The 18,414-nt window shown below is 45.0% G+C and overlaps 2 protein-coding genes and 1 long non-coding RNA gene across 5 annotated transcripts in view; 1 reads left to right on the top strand and 2 right to left on the bottom strand.

The window, feature by feature from the left end:
* Positions 1-459: 459 nt before the first annotated feature.
* On the bottom strand, positions 460-8,764 carry RPL31 (ribosomal protein L31). Of its 2 annotated transcripts, none has more exons than XM_025869023.2 (5): positions 8,654-8,764; positions 8,139-8,245; positions 2,397-2,522; positions 970-1,082; positions 460-652 (listed from the first exon to the last, which is right to left on the bottom strand). In XM_025869023.2, exons 2-5 carry the CDS (start codon positions 8,243-8,245, stop codon positions 621-623), a joined length of 378 nt encoding a protein of 125 aa, XP_025724808.1. In that variant the 5' UTR covers positions 8,654-8,764; the 3' UTR covers positions 460-620. The 2 variants fall into 2 exon arrangements, with proteins under 2 accessions (XP_025724808.1, XP_073753964.1); XM_073897863.1 differs by lacking the exon at positions 8,654-8,764 and adding an exon at positions 8,474-8,647 and having other exon boundaries at positions 8,139-8,247.
* Positions 8,765-8,867: 103 nt separating this feature from the next.
* On the top strand, positions 8,868-13,953 carry LOC141373628 (uncharacterized). Its single transcript, XR_012379876.1, has 3 exons — positions 8,868-9,213; positions 12,422-12,556; positions 13,827-13,953. It is a non-coding gene; the product is annotated as an uncharacterized lncRNA (long non-coding RNA).
* NPAS2 (neuronal PAS domain protein 2) overlaps positions 13,042-18,414 on the bottom strand; it is a 151,963-nt gene continuing 146,590 nt past the window's right edge. For both annotated transcript variants that reach the window (XM_025869020.2, XM_073897862.1), the window contains exons 20-21: positions 16,383-16,557; positions 13,042-14,420 (exon numbers count right to left, since the gene is read on the bottom strand). In XM_025869020.2, the coding sequence (XP_025724805.1) occupies positions 14,253-14,420; positions 16,383-16,557 (343 nt within the window). In that variant the 3' untranslated portion in view covers positions 13,042-14,252. The remainder of the gene's footprint in view (positions 14,421-16,382; positions 16,558-18,414) is intronic.

Here is an 18,414-nt window from a genome sequence, read left to right as displayed (position 1 = left end):
CATCAAAAATCAGACTGTTCTATACCTTTTGACAAGCATACTCAACAGATATAAACAGCTTAGGGACATACTATCAAATACAGTTCATTAAATCTATCAGTTACATCATTTAAATTTGTTCAAATGTGAAAAGTGGCCAAAGGTAATTGAGTTCTACATGCCAGTCTCCAGAAAATGTTCCTTAGAATTAACAGTATACCTCCAATGTCCCAGATACCTAAAAGGTTTTCCCAGGCCAGCACATCACCTTTAAAAACATGCTTAGGCTCTACCCAAATACTCAGAAATCCCAGGGGCTAGGGGAAGGGGCACAGGCATGCCATTTAGGAAAAGCTCTCCAAATGATCCTATGTAACTGGAACTGCATAGAGATACTACAGCTGACTCTTGTACTACATGGGTCCACTTATATGTGGATTTTTCTTTTTGATAGAGTACCGTAAATATATTTTCTCGTGATTTAATGTTTTCTCTAGCTTACTTTATTGGTAAATTTTGGGTAGTTGACTATAATCTGTGACTCTAACCTCCATGTTCTTCAAGAGTCAACTGTATACTGCAACTAAAAAAGGAAAACCAAAACATGAAGCAGTTTTATACCTTTATTTGACAATCAGCGATTAGTTCTCATCCACATTAACTGTCTGTAGATCTGCAAAAGAGACAGCCAGTCAACTTCCATACCCACACCTCACACTTCTAACATTCCAAAAACCTTGTCTTGAAGTGTTTAGGCTAGTATTCCACCTTTTTACAACCCAGATATGGACCTGTTTTGTATCTTCATCCGTTGCCCCACAGCCTAACATGAAGGTTTACTGATGATGCCTGTTACGCATTTCCCTATTAGAAGGATGCTGGGTATATAGACGCACAATTAAGTATTTGTTGAGACAGATGAATCTGGGTTCTAAAGGGTAAGGATGCTTTTCTAACCCAAACAGCTTTGTAGGATGGAGTAAAACTTACTTTTGAAAGTGGTGACAGGTACATAGGTAACCAGTGTGTAGAGCTTGTTTGGTGAATCTTCATCCTCGTTACGTTTTCTAGACAACCGCACGCGGATACGGTATGGAACATTCCTAATAAAAATATGAACGTGCTGCTTGAGTCAATGCTTCCTATAAGAAAATAGCTGCCAACGGTATTGACGCCTATCCCCACATCTGTAACATGCTTCTAATGCTCTGTCCTTTATGTGAATCTGCTCAGGTGCTACAGGCCCAGTTCCTTGGAAAATATACGTCCCCACAGGTGGACGTTAAATGCTACCATCTCAGGATATATACGGGTCTTAGCGGGCAGCAACCACTGATACTCAATCTACGCAGAAACACAGGCTCAAACCTGCTAGGTCTTTCCCCTCTTATCACCAATACCCACATCTTGGTCACAGGATTTGTCTATATTCAATGTAAATTTGCAAAACACCACTCTGCACACTACATTCAACAGAGAAGACTAAAGACTGTTCCGTTCCCCTCTCTCATACACACAAGCCTCTCCTCTCACCAACCACAGCGGCATTACGGTGGCCTATCTCCTTTAATTGGTCTGAGGACACAAAGTGTTCCAAAACTCAGGACTCCTCTCGGCTTTTGTGACACCAGTCCCCACCTCCCCCATCATCTTAAGGGACCTCTTTGGCCACTCCTTTATCAGACACATCTACTCTATAAAAATGCTCACTGCTAGCACGGCAGGGCTGAATCTCAGGTCTCTCATTCCAGTGATGAAATACCACACAGATGCAGACAGTTGTGTGTTCCCCCCACCCTGGCCTCCTAATCACCTAGGTCTACTCCAGCACCTTACATCACCCTCCACAGCAAAAAGCACACCCTTTGGCACTACTGACAACTGGGTCGGGGGTGTTGTGGGGGTGCTGCCTTGTGCACTGTGGAATGTAGAGCAGAGCCCTTGACCTGTGGGAATCCCCAGGAATGACATCAAAGATGCCCAGCCCCCCCACCAGGGAGGGTGGGCAAAACTGCCCACTCTTAAAAAACCACTGTGTCAATTATTTCCCATTATGTCTAGATGCCACATGGTCTATCCCCTTCCTAACTCTCCATCCTCATTCACTGTTCAAGTCACTTATTCTAGTCCACCTTCACCACCTGTTCCCAGCTCGCACCAAATTTGTTCTTCATGCAATGCTCTTACTCAGCCCTCACACTGCTGGCTCCTTCATCACCTGGGTTTCCGTTCAAATGCCACGTCAAAGGGCTTCCCTGCAGATGCTACCCCACCCTTTGAGCCATCATCATTTTAAGGAAATACTTCCATATGCATTAGCTAATTATTGAACTTACAGAAACTGTGCAGAGTTGATTTAAAGCTAGTGTAACTATAAAAGTTTTCTAAAAAAAAAAAAATTTTAATAATTTTAGCACCTTATTCCTTTGGCCCAGACAGCTTTGTTGAGCCTGGTGTCAATGCGCACATCTGGAGTTCCCATCTCCTTCATGGCAAATTTCCGGATCTCTTTGAGTGCCCGAGGGGCACGCTTCTTAAAACCCCTGAGATTCAAAGTCAGTAAATGAATTAAATAAGCACAAAATTAAATGAAATATGTAACGCGCTGTCCAATTTCCATAAAACAAAATCTAAACCAAACCTTAAGGTAGGAATATCCCCTTTTCCACTACTGTATAACGCCCAGCAGCTGATATTAATACTGGGGACACAGAAAACGCACAATCCACTTTCAGTGATGTGGGATAGGAGCTCTGCAGATGATCCTGAGAGATGCTGACAGGATATGCTTGAACATAAAATACACATACTATAAAAGTGTCTTCAGATCAAAATATAGATTGTTATATCTTAAGACATGGCATGTTTTTGAAGATCATTCAATACTAATTCAAAGGTTCATTATTAACTTGGTCTTGGCTAAAACTGTACACATTTCCTCTTGACAACAGTTAATTCTATGAAGCTGTCGGCATGTGTCAGGCACTGTCATTAACTCACGTCTTGTTCCAACTCTTAAATACTATTAACTTGTTGTTTAAATGAGGGTACATAAATTTATTTGAATTTCATATTTTTAAACAATGTGAAAAAGCCAAAACTTTGCTACAGGCTGAAATGGTCAAGCATTTGGACAAGTGAAGGCCATTTCCGGGGGTGGGGGAAAGACCCAAGTCTAAAAAGGTGTCCCCACCACCCGGGACTGTGAAGGTCAGAGAAGGGGCCAGGTCAACCATTCACCTCTGTAACCCAATGCAGGGCCCGGCACATACTAGGTGTTCCACTTTTGTTAGATGGGAGTGAATTTTATGAAATCCAATAAAAGTAACACAGAGCATGCTACAGTGACTTAACTCTGCTCTGAAATCTGCAGTGACCTTACATGTCTACGAAAGATGACTGCCTTCCCACCCCACTCTGCCTCTTCTCTCACCGTCTCCCCTTCTGCCCTTTGCTCTACCCTCATCAGCCTCCTTGCTATTTTTAGAACCTATCAAGCAAGCTCAGTTCATTCACTTAAACACTTGACCATCTAGAAATGCCTGAAATAACAGCAGTAGGTCCAACAGACAAAATCCAGTTATTCAGGTAGCTTATGCAGGTGATACATGGAGTCCATGAGATAGTATCAAGTACTATAGAGAAAAATAAACCAGGGAAGAGAGAGAGGGAACATGAGGGAAAGCGAATTCAGGTTTAAATAAGATGGCTAAGATGATCCTGGAGTTAAGATCTGCAGATCATGAGGGCAGCCATTTAGACATCTGTGAGAAAAGCATTCAGGCAGAAGGAAAAAGTAAAAAATAAAACCAGCTACCCTGAATCAGGTACGTACCTGGTATGATTAAGAAAGTAAGTAGCCAGCTCATGTGGAATCAGAGCAAGAAGTTGGGCTTTTAGAATAAGATGAGAAGCCAGGAGGGTTTCAGAATGGACCGGGTGCTTGGGGGTGAAGGAGGGAAAACCAGGAGCAGGGAGGTGCTAACTGTAACCATTCAAGTGAGAGAGAACAGTGGTGGGACCAGTGCAATTGATAAAACTGTGGAAGGCAGAGCCAAAAGGACATGCTCACTTGACAATGACTAACACAGGGCAAGCCACAAGAGAAATGGGGAAGTCAGGAGAAAAGATGAACACTAGAGTTTGGTTTGCGATGCCTAAATACCCAAATGAACAGTAGATTTATGTTTGAGGCCCTAAGACCAGTTGCTATTACCAAGCATGGATGGAAAACAGAGAGTCCTAGGGCTCTTCAACATTAGGAGAATGATGGAAAGAGGATGTAAGGAGGAGGGGTGCCTGGGTGGCACAGTCGGTTAAGCATCTGATTCTTGATTTTGGATCAGGTCCTGAGATTGAGCCCTGCGTTGGGCTCCATGCTCAGCATGGAGTCTACTTAAGATTCTCTCTCCCTCTGCACCCGCCATGGCTCTCTCTCTCTCTCAAGTAAATAAATCTTTAATTTAAAAAGAGGATATGAGGAGGAACCACAAAGTTAGCAGCTATAGGAGCAGTAAGAAAAGCTCAGGACTGGAATCTTAAGTAAAACGAATACGCATTTCCACAGAAAAATGAAAAATAAACAATCGCTACCCATCAAAGAAGGGCTGAGAAATGGCCAAAGGATTCAGGTCTTCACTTGGGAGTTTTATAACAAAGCACAAAGTGCCTGAAAAACTTGTTTCACACCTATAATTTTCACAAGTCCCATCATCTGTGTGGCCTTTAAAACTGCACCCTTTACCCCACTGACTTTCCACCTGGCACTTTTTGCCTTTTTGTATCTAAATTTCTTACTAAGTAAACTAAAAAGATAGGGTCTTTGATTTCCTGATCTGCACAGCCCAGGACTGTGCCTAATACTCAGTTAAGTGCTTGATATGCTCCCAAAACGAGGGAAGGAAACGTGGTTACTCCCAAGCAGGATTAATGCACAAAGGCACTGGATTTTTGACCCAGAAGCTATCTCAGAGACCCCAGGTGAGACACTGCACACGACGGTTCCCTGGCTCACAAACGGGTATTCAGTGAAGTACCAAGCTCAATGTGGCTACTACTGCACATTTAAATCCCTCATAAAAATAGTTTTCCTTAGAAATGCCCAGTGCAAGAAATTTTGTTCCACACTTCAGTGCCTGAATGGACTGTTTTGCTGTGTATCATGTGCTATCAAAAATACCCCCAAATAACCACATCAAAACAGTGCCTTCCACAAGACTCAAGAGGTTGCTGCAATGGCACTGTGGATCACACGAGAAATCCAGGTGTGGCAATAACCCCACTTATGCACAATCTGTCTGCAGTGGCTCCCACTATGAATTCTGGAACGGTAACTATCCCAGGAGTTCAGAGTTAGTCATTCAAAATATTAACGTGAGTCACCCCATCAATCACTAATGAAGAGAGCCTACTTTAGGAAAATAATAAAGGAAAACTCAAAGACAGATACCAGTTTGCCTCGACTAAAACTATAATCATTTTCCTTAACTAGAAACCTTGGAAGGCATGGCTTGGAATTCTAGGCTAATAAGGAGAGAACAAAAATCTCTCAGACTCTTCAAATTCCTTCCTGGGGCTACTGACTTGCATACCCCCAGGAATTGCATTGTATCAGGTATCAGGATCTCCCAGTCAGAGGATTCAGAGGCTGACTGGCCTCGAATGGAACACCAGCAAGGGAAGTCACTTTGGTTCTTGAACTGGATGCTTGAACAGCATCCAGTTCAAGAACTTTCAACAAGAGTGCTGGTATCCTACAAGGAGAGATTCATGGTTTTGGCCATTTACTTCTGAACTGCCTGCATTTTCTGAGAAGACCGCGCAAAAGAAAACAAGACAGACTTCCAAGTGTTTCAAATGAAGACTGAACAAGTGCTCCTCCCCAACCGTCACCTCATCATCTTTCAAGTCCACTGCTATTTCAAGATCTATCCAATGAAAGAACAGCGATATGGTATCCCTTATCTGAATATGTACTTACTATTACATTGTGCATTTAATGTTACCTAAGATTAAAGTTAAGAAAGGGAGAGAAACATGAACTTTGATGTTTGCTCACTGTATTAGGGCAATCTGGCCTCTCTGCTGATCTTCTAAAAACCGTACTAAGACAATTTCTCAAAGAAACTTATTTCTAATGACTTAGTATGACTCTGGCTAGTCCTCTGTATTGTTATGATTCTGGAGCTAATGTTCCTGTGTGCAGGAACGTGACTGGAAGAGGAATGGCGAAGGAGAATTCTGTAGTATGCCCTGGAGTACTGCACTTCTCATTGAATAGAGGTATATACATACAAAATTAGGAGATGGGAAGCAGGGTTACCAGCTGACCAGGTCTCATTATTTTTCTCTGGGCCAATTACTACTGAAATCTCCAGCTGAAGGTTTTCGGGACAGAATGTCCACTGTTAGGGACTTCACTTCTCTCCACTGACAGTTTGAAGGCAGTATCAGCCAGAACCCAGAGATGTTCCTTTCCTGTTTCTGCACACGTAGGTCTTCCCCAAAGCTCTTCAACAACATGTAAACCTACTTACAGGCACCCCTCAGCCCTGGCCCATGACTTCCAGGGGACAAAGTTAAACCAATCTCGCTCCATGTTTCTGGTTGCCAGTCATACTCTGCCATTTTAGAGAATGGCTGTTAAGGGGACAAGAATTTGTGTGGGTCTTTACCTTAACTAGTTAACAAGGTGGTGTTTTTTCCCCAAAAGGCAGGGACTGTAAGTTAGCCCAGGAATTTTGCTACCACTTTCCTCTATTACTCTGAGGAGCTTAATATCGAAATTCTGACCTTAGACACTTGGTCCTCAAGAGCAGGACATTCAGGAGACAAAAATAAAGGGCTCCAATGTAAAAATCTATAGGCGGTTAATTAAAATTTGGTCTTGATTTTAAAGTTGGATTTTTAACCTGACCAGCTGTGTGGCTAGACTGCTGCAGCTAATATGCCAAACAAAATTAAGTGTTTAGGCACTAATAGGCTCCACATTAGAATGTTATTTTTGAGAAATTTTGCCAACAGACTCTACAGCATGGAAAGCACCCAAGACTTAAAAGCCAAACACCTTTCCAGCTTATTTCAATGTTGTTTCTATGTAAAGATCAGTGTGCAAATATCACCTCAATGCCTGAGAATCTAGAATCAGTCACCACCTCATTTCAATTCTGTATTTGTTTTTGGTGTCTTTTACCTATTGAAACATTTTGTGAACTTTTAATTAAGGAAAAATTATCTAAGTCCAAGTCAGTGAGACTTGAGAATCATATCTGAGCCAAAATAATTCTTTCTTTAGCTTAAGGTTACTTTGTCTCTCTTTACAAGCTGTGATGAAGCCAAACAGGAAATATACATACGTACTAGTGGGGAGAAATGGGCTTGCTTGTGGATGTAGGTTTTAAAATGAAATTCTATCTTTAAAAAAAATATTCTAAGTGACAGTATTCAAGAAAGATTTGGTCCCATTCGCAGCAGTAAACACATATGCAGAAGGGGGGAAAACTCACTAAGCCTAAGGACTAAAAACCAAACCCTAGACAAAAAAAACCACGAACTACAACATTCAAAATCATTCGCAATATTCTCGTACATCACAAATCCCCAACACCCACGTATCCTTTGCACAAATACTGCCCTCTAACTCCACTGATACGTTCTTTTTGTCTAATAGTCTCCTGGTATTACCACTCAACCAGTATTAGTACATATTTGTGTGGGTCAGGAACTAAAGTATAATCTTTATGTGTTCACATCCTGGGCTGGACAGTTTTAGTTAATTGGTTAGCTTTACTTTAGACATTTTTTTAAAAGCTTGCCTTCCTTCCTATACACATCTTTTACCCTTTAGCTTGCCCAGGTTTACCCGATTTACAAAGCACCGAGTGAAATGATTTTACCACCACCAAGTTCCCCTCAACTGGCTCTCCCAGAAACTATTACTCAATCTTTTGTTTCCAGTCATTAACCTCTGAGGATTACACTTTAAACCCTTTAAACTTTTAATGGGGGCCATGGAATATAGATTTGGGCTTCCGAAGAAGGCCCAATTTCCAGACCACCTAGCTTTTCAACAACTAGACAGACCTCCGAGTGACAACCAAAAGCATGAGTTCGGGAGCCCCCAACCAGCAAGGCACCCGGCCGACTGCAGGGATACTCACACTCCATGGATGCGCTTGTGAATGTTGATGGTGTATTCTCTGGTCACTACTTCGTTGATGGCAGAACGGCCCTTCTTCTTCTCGCCACCCTTCTTCGCGGGAGCCATCTAAACCCAGGGACAAGGAAGTTCAGAGCAGAGTGGGAACCAGCACAAGCCAACTCCTCCCTCCCGAGCCCAGCCTCACGCTGTCACCCTCGGGGCGCGTCCAGGTACAGAGGGCTCGGCCAGGCACCTGAAGCCCCAGGTATCGGCAAAGCCAAGCCGGTCACCCCGCGCCGAAAGCATCCGCGCCCCTCAGATGCTCCCGCCCCGGAAGCCCCTGCAGGCTCGTCTCCCTAAGCCTGGCCAGTCTCCCCTCCAGGCTACGAGAGCCCCTAAACAGCACGGATTCCCGTCTCCTCAGAAGGCGGAGTCCCGGGCGGGCCTAAGAGAAATCTCGCAGTCCGGGTCAGCACAATCCCGAGAGAGGATTGAACCAGATTCCTGAAGCCGGGTCCCCGCGCCCATACTCACTCTGCCGGGCCCTGGTTGGAAAGGAAGAGCGCGCGGTATTGTGGGAGAGGGAAAGCAGCGTCACAAGTACAACTTCCGGGTCGCGTGGAGGCGCTTGGAAGGGGAGAGGCGAGGCTACGACGTAAGCGGCGCGCGCCGGGGGAAAAGCGAGCGCACTTCGGGGGCGGGGCTCCTGGGGCGGGCCGCGGCTGCGCACTCCGGCCGCGCTCTCAGCACCCGGTTGCTAGCCGCTTAGTTCCCTCCTCCGCTTTCCGAAGGCGCGGTATTATCTCTCGCCTCTTGTCCTAAGCCTTCAGAGGAAATTAGAGCCAGGCCCACAGCTGCATGGGAACAGGACCAGGAAAAGAAGACGCTCGTTTGTTTTTCCTATTCTCTCATTGATTTGGCCACCGTTTGCTGAACCTGAGTGCGGTGCGGTGCGGGGCTGGCTGCACCGAGGGAAGACGGAGACAGCTGCCGCCTTGGCAGTGCTCACGTTGAGGAGGGACACTCCTGAACGCGAGTGCTTACTGTCCTGGACCGTGGAGCTACCCGAGGGTCTTGTCTGGCCCGATGCATGGGTGGGTCGGGGTGCAGAAAGCAGGGTTTGTGCTGCGCTGGAAGGATGGGCAGGAGGTAGCCAAGCAGAGAAGTGGTGGAGCGAGGCAGGTGACGGGTTTGAAGCAGTACGGCTTTCTAGACTCTAGGCCGGGAGGTGAGATAGTGTGAGTTTGAGTATTACAGGTAATGAATTGTCAGGAGGGCACTGCCATGATCAGATTTGTTTTAGAATTAATTCAGCTACACTGAAGAACAAATTAGGAGCAGGGGGGGAAGATAGTAGGAAGGAAACGAGTAGAAAGAAACTACATAATAGAGACAAGGAGGATCTGAATTAAGGCAGTTGCAGTGGGATTAGAAAGAAGCAGACTGATTTTATAGTTAAACAAGGAGGTAAAATCAAGAGGATTTGGAGAGAGAAGACCAGTGTAGACTCTACATTTAAGAGGTGTGGGAGCGGAGGCTGAAGAAATCAGTAACCTGTCATTAGAGCAATAGGAAAAGACTTACTTGGAAATATTCTAAGTCAGAAGGAAGCCAGAGTGGTCAACAGGTTCTACATGCTACAGAGTTCAAGTAAGGCAAATATTGAGATGGACCCACACGTTTCTCCAAACAGGAGAGTATCAGTGATATTAGCAAGTTTCACTACTGGAAAGTAGTCGGAAGTGGGAGTGGGAAGGAGCCAGATGAGGACAGAGTAAGGAGTGAGTATGGGGGTAAGTTGCTTTCCACCTCCGCTGTCTCTTGGGGCATAAAGCCTGGGAGAAGACATACTGAGGGAGGGGAGCAAAAGGCAGGGGACCTGGGGAAGCATTAGGCAGTCGGGCTGGACAAGTAGCTTAGATATATGAGAGACGACAAGGAGATCTGAGGAGGTGCCCAGAGGGATCATTCTGGAGCTTCTGAGAGACTAATAACTGGCTATCTCCAATCCAGGGATTCTAAGACAGTCACTTGGACCCATGGACCTATGCCTTCTTTATTCTTGATGAACTCCCTGACTTCACAGGAGCACACCATTCAGTGGCTTAAGACAGGGAGGATGAGAGCTAAAGTTTTTGAGCCCTCACATATCTGAAGGTTTTTATTCAACCCTCAAATTCATTAATACTTTCACTTGTATGGAATTTCAGGTTGAAAATAATTTCTCCCCAGCGTTTTGAAGGCATTCTCCATTGTCTTCTTTCAGTGTGGTTGTTGAGATGTCATGTGTCACCCTTTGTGATGTTTTACTTTCTCAGAAACATTTCAGGATCTTGTATCTTGAAAGTTGTGAAATTTCAAGCAAATAGACCCCCCCACCCCCAGTGGAAATCGACAAAACATCCCTTTCAGCTCTCAACTGTGCTGCAAAGGTCAGACAATAAAAACCATTTGGTTTGAAGGGGGCTGATAATCATGAGCCTGGCTGGGGCTCTCATGTTTCAGTCTAGCCCTGTGGGCTCTTCCAGCTTCTTCCCAGCCAAGCCTCAGGGGTCAGGCCAGTCTACTGCTGGCCTCCCACAGACCAAAACCTTTAAGATGAACTTTGTGTCCTTTGTAAGTGTCCAGTATTTGTTGGCTGGGCTTCTCTCCCATGTCTTTTTACTTTTAGTGATTACCAGGGAATCCTTAAAAATGAGAAAGGATCTGAATGCTTCCCTGTGGGGGCAGCAAGGAAGAAGACTCCGGTCTCAAGGGAGCAACAAACCCTAAGTGCTGGAGGGTCTTCTGGGGCAGATTTGTGCTGGGCTCAGCTGGATGGTCCAATGGGACTTCCTAAGAAAAGCCACTGGAAGATTTTTGAGATGAAAGGGGTGTGGTGGTGCAGAAGGAAGGCGCTAAAGGAAGATGTGTTCAGTAGCAGCATTCCAAAACTTGTGTATTCCAGAGTTCACATTTCAGCCCCTTCTCATGAGCCAAGACTTTACAGTTTTCCAAAGACAAAGGTCATGGTTTTTCTGGAAACAAGACAGGATTGCAAAACAACTTTTTAATGAGCAAAATTAAATGAATCAAAAGCTTGGGGATTAAACTTCCCCTGATGTTATGTGGGTTTAAAGAAATGTGGCACAATAAAGAGTTTTCTGAGTTTATCCAGATTCTCAACATGTATGAGATTTAAGCAATGCTAAATTAAATTAGTAGCATGCTATACTCCACCCTCTTTCAATGGCTTCCAGCTAGAAACTCCTAGGACAATAAATATGCTGTTTCCATTAAAAAAAATCTTGTTTTACTTAGAAGGATTCTGACAGCCAACTAAAATTCAAATACAGAAAGATCAGATTTATAAACCTTTGAATTTACAAGACAGTTCAATTACAAAATGGTTCTAGTTTCACACAGACTTTTTTGTGGTGGCTAAATGTAGTGAATCTCCTGATCAGATGGGGGGCCCCCAAATGTGGGGCGATGATCGTGTGGAAGCCCGTGGCGTGGGCCGTGAAAGGCTTCACCCAAGACAGAATAAAGGAGATATATTTATTGAATACACGGCAAGGGAGCAGTGAGCAGGACGGCAAAGGAGAGGGTGTCTGCAATGAGGTAGTGGGTGGGGGCTGTTTCTAAAGAGGGAAGGTGAGGAGGTATGGTGATGTATGGAATTTTCCCTTTTTTGGTAAGTAGCCCATTGGTTAGTTAGGGCCTTTGGATATTTTGAGGTGGGTCACCTGCTGGGCCTGTCTGTATTCAGCCAGGGGGTCGCTGTGGGCCCTTTCTACTTTACATTGCTCAAGCCTGTATGCCTACAAGCAGCTTCTACATTTTTGTTTTATTTATTTTTAATTTCATTTTAAGTAGGTTCCACACCCAATGTGGGGCGCGAAATCATGACCCAAAGATCAAGAGTCACATGCTCCACTGACGGAGCCAGCCAGGCATTCCCAGACTTTTTGTTTTAAAAAGAGGGTTCATGGGGTGCCTGGGTGGCTCAGTCGGTTAGAGCATCCCAACTCTTGATTTCGGCTCAGGTCATGATCTCAGGGTTGTGGGATCAAGTCCCGTGTCGAGCCTGCTTGGGATTCTCTTTCTCCCTTTCCCGCTGCACCCCTCCCTCTCTCTGTTAAATAAATAAATAATAAATAAATAAATAAATAAATAAATAAATAAATAAATAAATAAATAAAGTGTTCATTTCTGGTCCTTTAAAGGATAAATGATCCTAATGCATGCAAAGCATTTAGACTTACCTTTTTTAAGGAATACAATTGTGTGAACAGAACTCCTTTTTTGTCGTCTGTATAGCCTCTCGTGCCGTCCCAAACTGCTCCTTGTCATAGGACAGAGGCACTGCTCCTATTTCACAGGAAGCAGGTGAAACACAGAGCTGTAGCAACGGAGCAAGGGAAGGAACTTCGTTCTCTTGGACCAACGTTTGTGGTAAGGGCTGTGCTGAGCATCACCATCTCAGTGATTCTCCATCCTCATGTCATGGTGACGAAGCCTCGTGGGGAAGACGGGATGTCTGTAGTTGGCAGAAGCCTCCTAGATGCTGCTGTTCTATCTCCCCCCCCATCAACACGATGTGTGTACACACCTCTCACACACAGACACACGAGCCCCACGAGCATCCCGCATAATCTTAAGTGCTGGCAGGGGGAGCCCATGAACTCCAGCCCAGATGAGGTTAATGATGGGCTGGGACTGCCTTGATGTAGAATGTCTCTGTCATCTCCACCGGAACCTAACGGGTTGGTGCCCATGCTGCAGCTTAAAAAAACCTAATGCCATTACCTGTTCATTGATTGCTTGCGATTACCCTTAGGAACATCTTGAAATTAAAAAAAAATTTAAACAATGAAGAAAAGATGTATGCATGCATAGATATCAAGGGACAGAAACTGCCTCCAGAGGAAATTGTACAAATTTGTTAATTTATTACAAAATGGCCACTCACAGAAAAACACAGGAAAACTTTTATGCTTTTATATCTGGGAAAGGAACTGGTGTCTCAGATACAAAATAATTTACACATAATCCATACAATTTTATTTTATATAGAAATAGGTCATTATTACAACAGCTGTACAATTCACTACACTTCGTCTTTTAATTACATAAAATCTTCTCTTTAGAAACATCTCAACATAACAAAACATACAAAAAAGCAAAGTGCATTTTGAAAAGGAGAATCCAATCCTCGGTCTTCTCACGAAAGATCTGTAGAAAGATGCAGCATTCTGACTCAAGGGGCCGGCGTGTCCTGGGGTTTCCTCGGGGACCTGGAGCTCCATGGGCCTGCCTGGCTTGGGAAACCTCTTCCTCCCGTTCCGTCTCGGAATTCCCGACAGAATTCCGGAATATCAGCTGCATGATTGTGCTTTGCTTTGAGTCTGCCTTTGTAGTTGCAATCAAGGAAGTAAACAGGAATAGTCCAGTGTTTTATTTAGGGGAAACAATAACCACCAGAAAGAGCCTCCTTCCATTAGGTTTCAGGCCAGAGGGTGTGGGTCTGCGGCCTGGTTAACAACGACCATCTGATTGGTGGGCTATTTTTGTTCCTGGGTCTCCAAGTGAAGTCACAAGACCTCCTTATTTTTAAAAACTGAAGGTGCCTAAGTTATCTCCTCTGTGCAGCTGTGCAAATTAAAACAAAAACCACCATTTAAAAATAATGAAAAATAATCTCTTTATTCTCTCTCTTCAACAGATCTCTGACCCAGTGTTTCTCGAATGCAAAGGAAAGAGGATCAGGAGAGTGAAGGCCAGCTAGCAAGTGTGGATGGACCGCAGCCGGCTAGAGGGACCAGTGCGCTCTCGGGGAGGACATGGCGAGACGTGCCATCTGCTAAGCGAACTGAGTAATGACGCTTTCGTGGGGCACTCGGTTCCCATCCGAGTATGGCTGTAGAGTGTGCCCGAGAAACACAGAGGCTAGGGAAACACGGCCAGTATTCTGATCATTTTCCACGGCCAGCCACTGCGTTCTGGAGATGGTTACCATCCAGGAGTTCTGAAATGTATGCAGTGTGCACAAAAGCCAAGGGTTTAAACTCCTCTCCCCAGTTCCCGTGGCCACCCCCATGGTCTGTCCATTGGTTAAAGCTGATTGTGACCCGACGGAGGTGCCAGGGCTCTACCGGGGTGGCTGCTGGAGGCCCGAGGACTCAGAGAGGCTGCTGACCCTTCGGGGAGGGCGTGAGGCCTGGGGCGGCGGGGGGTAGCCCAGGGTCCCTGGCTGTTGCGAGTAGGTGGAGAGAAGTAGCGAGTCCTGCTCACTGTGCAGAGAGGTTGGTGCCTGCACCTGGAAAGTAAGGACAAAGGGCTAGAGGACTCACCTCCATGGCTGGTGGGGCAGAGGGGGGGTGTCTTGTGGTGGCGGGACCTTGCAGGGGAGGGTGGGTGGGGAAGAAAGGAGCCTGAGGCTCTGCCAGGTGGTTGGGAATTCAGAAGCCAAGCTCTCTGCCAGCAGTAGGGGTTCCCTTGGGCCAGTGGGCCAGGGACCAGGCTTTGGGGGGGGCGTGGTTTTCTGAACAGGTGCACATGATCTACATGTGGCCTGTATATTTTGGGATGTTGGGACCTGAGACTACATGCAGATCATTGACAGGGCAGAAACCAAACACACATGCAGTCTGCATACTTTTCACCATGGTCCCTGATTCTGTAACCACTCCCAAATACTGCTGTTTGTCAGACTCCTAATTTGAAGCTCAGAAATTTCAGCTGGTCAAACCCTAACTTTGGCACCTTCAGTCCCTCGCCTCACTATTCCCATCCATGAAATCTCCCCTGTCCAAACCACCCAGAGCACCCCAGGCACACCTGCCCCTCCACTTTAGCTCAGTCTGTCTCTCTCTTGTTGGAACACTGTCCCTTCCTCTCCATTCACTTTGCCCGCACTTTGGCTCTGCAGCAGGTGCCCCTGGGGCCTTCTTCCATGAAGGCCTCCAGTCACAGTGCTCTTACTGGCACAAACCCAGAGCCTGGCCGCTCTCTGAGGCCTCCCCTCTCCCCACACCGCACCGTGAGGGCCCGGAGGCCAGCAAGAAGGCCCAAATGCTCTGTGTCTTCTTAGCCCCATGTCTTGGAGGAACAGGTCCCCGTCAACATGTTTGCTGCCAGGGCTGAAGAAAGACATGGAGGCCTCTAACTCTGCCCAGACCATCCCTGCCTTCTCCCTTCACCTGCACCCATCTGAAATCACTTGTGTCCTGCAAAATGACAAGATATGCAAAGCTGAAGTCTTGACTTGACTGTCCCTATGCTTGAGGCCAGGGAACTTTGAAAAGTACATCACAGATGGGTTAGCATCTTTGGAATTCAATTGCATTCAAGACCTTCAAGGAGGACTCTTTTCATCTTTATAACACTGTCCTTAAAATATCTTAGTCACAACACTCTCCTGTGGCTCTGAAGGTGCCCAAGCAGGGAGGTAGAGCGAAGGGAAAGCCATGGCCTGCCCTGTGGTGGGGGCTCGAGGCCAGGGAGGATGTGCAAAGGACAGGGGCAGGGCTGGGGCAGGAAGGGGTGCTCCGGGCATATGTCAGAGCCTGAGCAGACACTTCTGGTCCCATCTGAATGTCAACCACTCTCTCTTACCCTCCCTCCTTCCAGTGTGTTTGGCACTTGCTTAAGGTAAGCAGTGACCACAGGTAAAAGTGCCCCACATTTTCCTAGAAAGCCCCAACTTCAGGCCACATTATTGTATTTATCAAACAATTTCGATGAATCTTTAACTAAACATGTAATTTGTATTTGTATAAGACTTTGTGTATAAACACACTAACAAGTCTGACAAACACAGTAATAAGTGTCTGATTTTTGCTCTCAAAAATATGGATACCATATAACATTTACTTCTTAAAGATGGATCTATTTTTTTTTCCTCAGGCATTAGTCATCTTACTGATTCAAATTTGCCCCATACTCTCTCATATTCCAAACTACACACAAAGCATACTAGATACAAATTTTGTAAATAGTATTTGTCAGATGGAATAGTATTAAAGATGGATCTTTTAAGCACATACCAAATGAGGCATAAAAGCTGAGTCTAAATTTCTCCTACTAAATATACAAAGACTTTATAAACTTTAAGTATTATAAACTTCATAAACTATAAAGCCTCAAACGCAAATCTGTCTGGGGTTTGTTTCGGAACTGAGGACTAGAGCCACCCTGAAAGCCAGGGAGGAAAGGCCTGTCAGCCCAGGGCTGCGGAGCTCTGCCCTGTGCCCGGGCGCATGTGTGTGGCAGTGCCCACCTGCAGGAAGTGCTGTGGCTGCTGCTGGGCCTGTGCGGGCTGCAGGGGTGACTGCCGGGAGGCAGGGAAGCTGGGCTGGGGCACCGCCTGTCCCATCAGCAGAACGGGGGGCGAGGCGCTGCTGCTGGTGGTGTGCATGTCTGCATTTGGAAACACGGCCTGGCTCTGTGGATACCTGTTTGGTCACGTGTGGGAAGGAGAAAACAGACTTTTAAGAAAGAGGTGTTGATGTGATACTGGCAGCACAGGCAACGAAAGGACACACAGATAGACTGGACTTTGTCAAAATCAAAAACTTTGGTGCATCAAAGGACACTATCCATGGATTGAGAAGGCCACCTATGAAAAAATATTTGTGAATCATATATCTAACAAGGGATTGCAACTCAACAACAACAATACAGCCCGACTACAAAAATGGGCAAAGGGTTTGAACAGACATTTCTCTCAAAAAAAGATACAAATGGCCAATGAGCACAAAAAAGGATGCTTAACATCCTTAGACAATAGGGAAACACAAATCAAAATCAAAATGAGATACCACTTCATAGTCATGACAATGGCTATTATAAAAAAAATAATAAGTGTTGATGAGGATGCAGAAAAATTGGAAACTTTGTGCACTAATAGAAATGTAAAATGGGGGGGGGACACCTGGGTGGCTCAGTTGGTTAAGCATCTGACTGTTGATTTTGGTTCAGGTCATGATCTCAGGGTTGTGAGACTGAGCCCCGAGTCGGGCTCCACGCTGAGTGTGGAGCCTGCTTAAGATTCTCTCTCTTCCTCTCTCGTGGCCCCTTACCCCTCATGTTCTCTCTCTAAAAAATAAAATAATAAAATAAAATAAAATAAAATAAAATAAAATAAAATAGAAATGTAAAATGGTACAGCCACTATGGAAAACAGAATGGCAGTTCCTCAAAAAATTAAGCAAAGAATTACCATATGATCCGGCAATTCCACTTCTGGGTATATACCCCAGAGAAGATGAAAGAAGGGACTCAAGCAGATATTTGTACACCTGTGTTCATAGCAACATGATTCATAATAGCCAAAAAGTAGAAGCAACCCAAGTATCCCCATCAATGGGTGAACAGATAAGCAAAATACAGTATATACCCATAATGGAATATTATTCAGTCTTAAAAAGGAAGTAAATTCTGACACGTGCTAGAGCATGGATGAAACTTGAGGACATTATACTGAGTGAAGTAAGCCAGTCACAAAAGGACAAATACTGTGTGACTCCCCTTAGATTAAGATTCCTAGAGGAGTCAGATTCATAAGAGAAAGCAGACTGTGGGGCTGGAGGGTAGAGGGAACGGGGAGTTGGTGTGTAATGTGGGTCAGAATTTCAGTTTGGGAAGACAAACTTCTGGAGACAGACGGTGGTGATGGTGAATGCCACTGGACAGACACTTAAAGAGAGCTAAAATGGTAACATTTATGTTACATATATATTCTACTACAATTTAAAAAAATTAAAAAAGAAAAAAGGTGTTGATGATCATGGACCATGAACAAGAGGCAGAGGAAGGCCATTTAGGAAAGCTCCAGAGGAGCACAGAATAGGAACAGGTGTTTAAAGACACTATAGAGAAGTCCATTTTGCATTATATTTTTGGAAATGTTATTTCTCTCTGTCATTTGTAACAGGATGGGGCATTAGGTCATATCTGGAAGAGACGGTAGAGGAGACGGGGAAGGTAGAAATTATTGCGTTGACCAAAAATGGCAGTTAGAGTTCCAGAGGAAGGAATTCCCACTTTTGCCTAGTTCACTGCATTTTAAGCATCTCTGGAAAGTGATGTAACAAGAGTCTTTGTTTTGTCTAATTGAGAGCACCATCAGGGAATTTAAAGGCAGCTTCCCGAAGTGTGCATTCCCCATCTCGCCCCCACAGGGTTTTTACTGGGATAAAATGAAATGCTGTAGGTACAGGCCCCTGTCCCTCAGAAATGTTCAGTGACCATCCACGGCTACTATTATTTCTGGCTGAGGGAGGACGCAGGAGGAAGGGCTTCTAGGGGCC

Source organism: Callorhinus ursinus, unplaced genomic scaffold, assembly GCF_003265705.2.
Source record: "Callorhinus ursinus isolate GAN/ISIS: 27379988/994484 unplaced genomic scaffold, GSC_fseal_2.0 scaffold10, whole genome shotgun sequence".
Classification (NCBI taxonomy): domain Eukaryota; kingdom Metazoa; phylum Chordata; class Mammalia; order Carnivora; family Otariidae; genus Callorhinus; species Callorhinus ursinus.
Note: the sequence above shows the minus strand (reverse complement) of the source record. Positions and strands in the feature narration are given on the sequence as shown.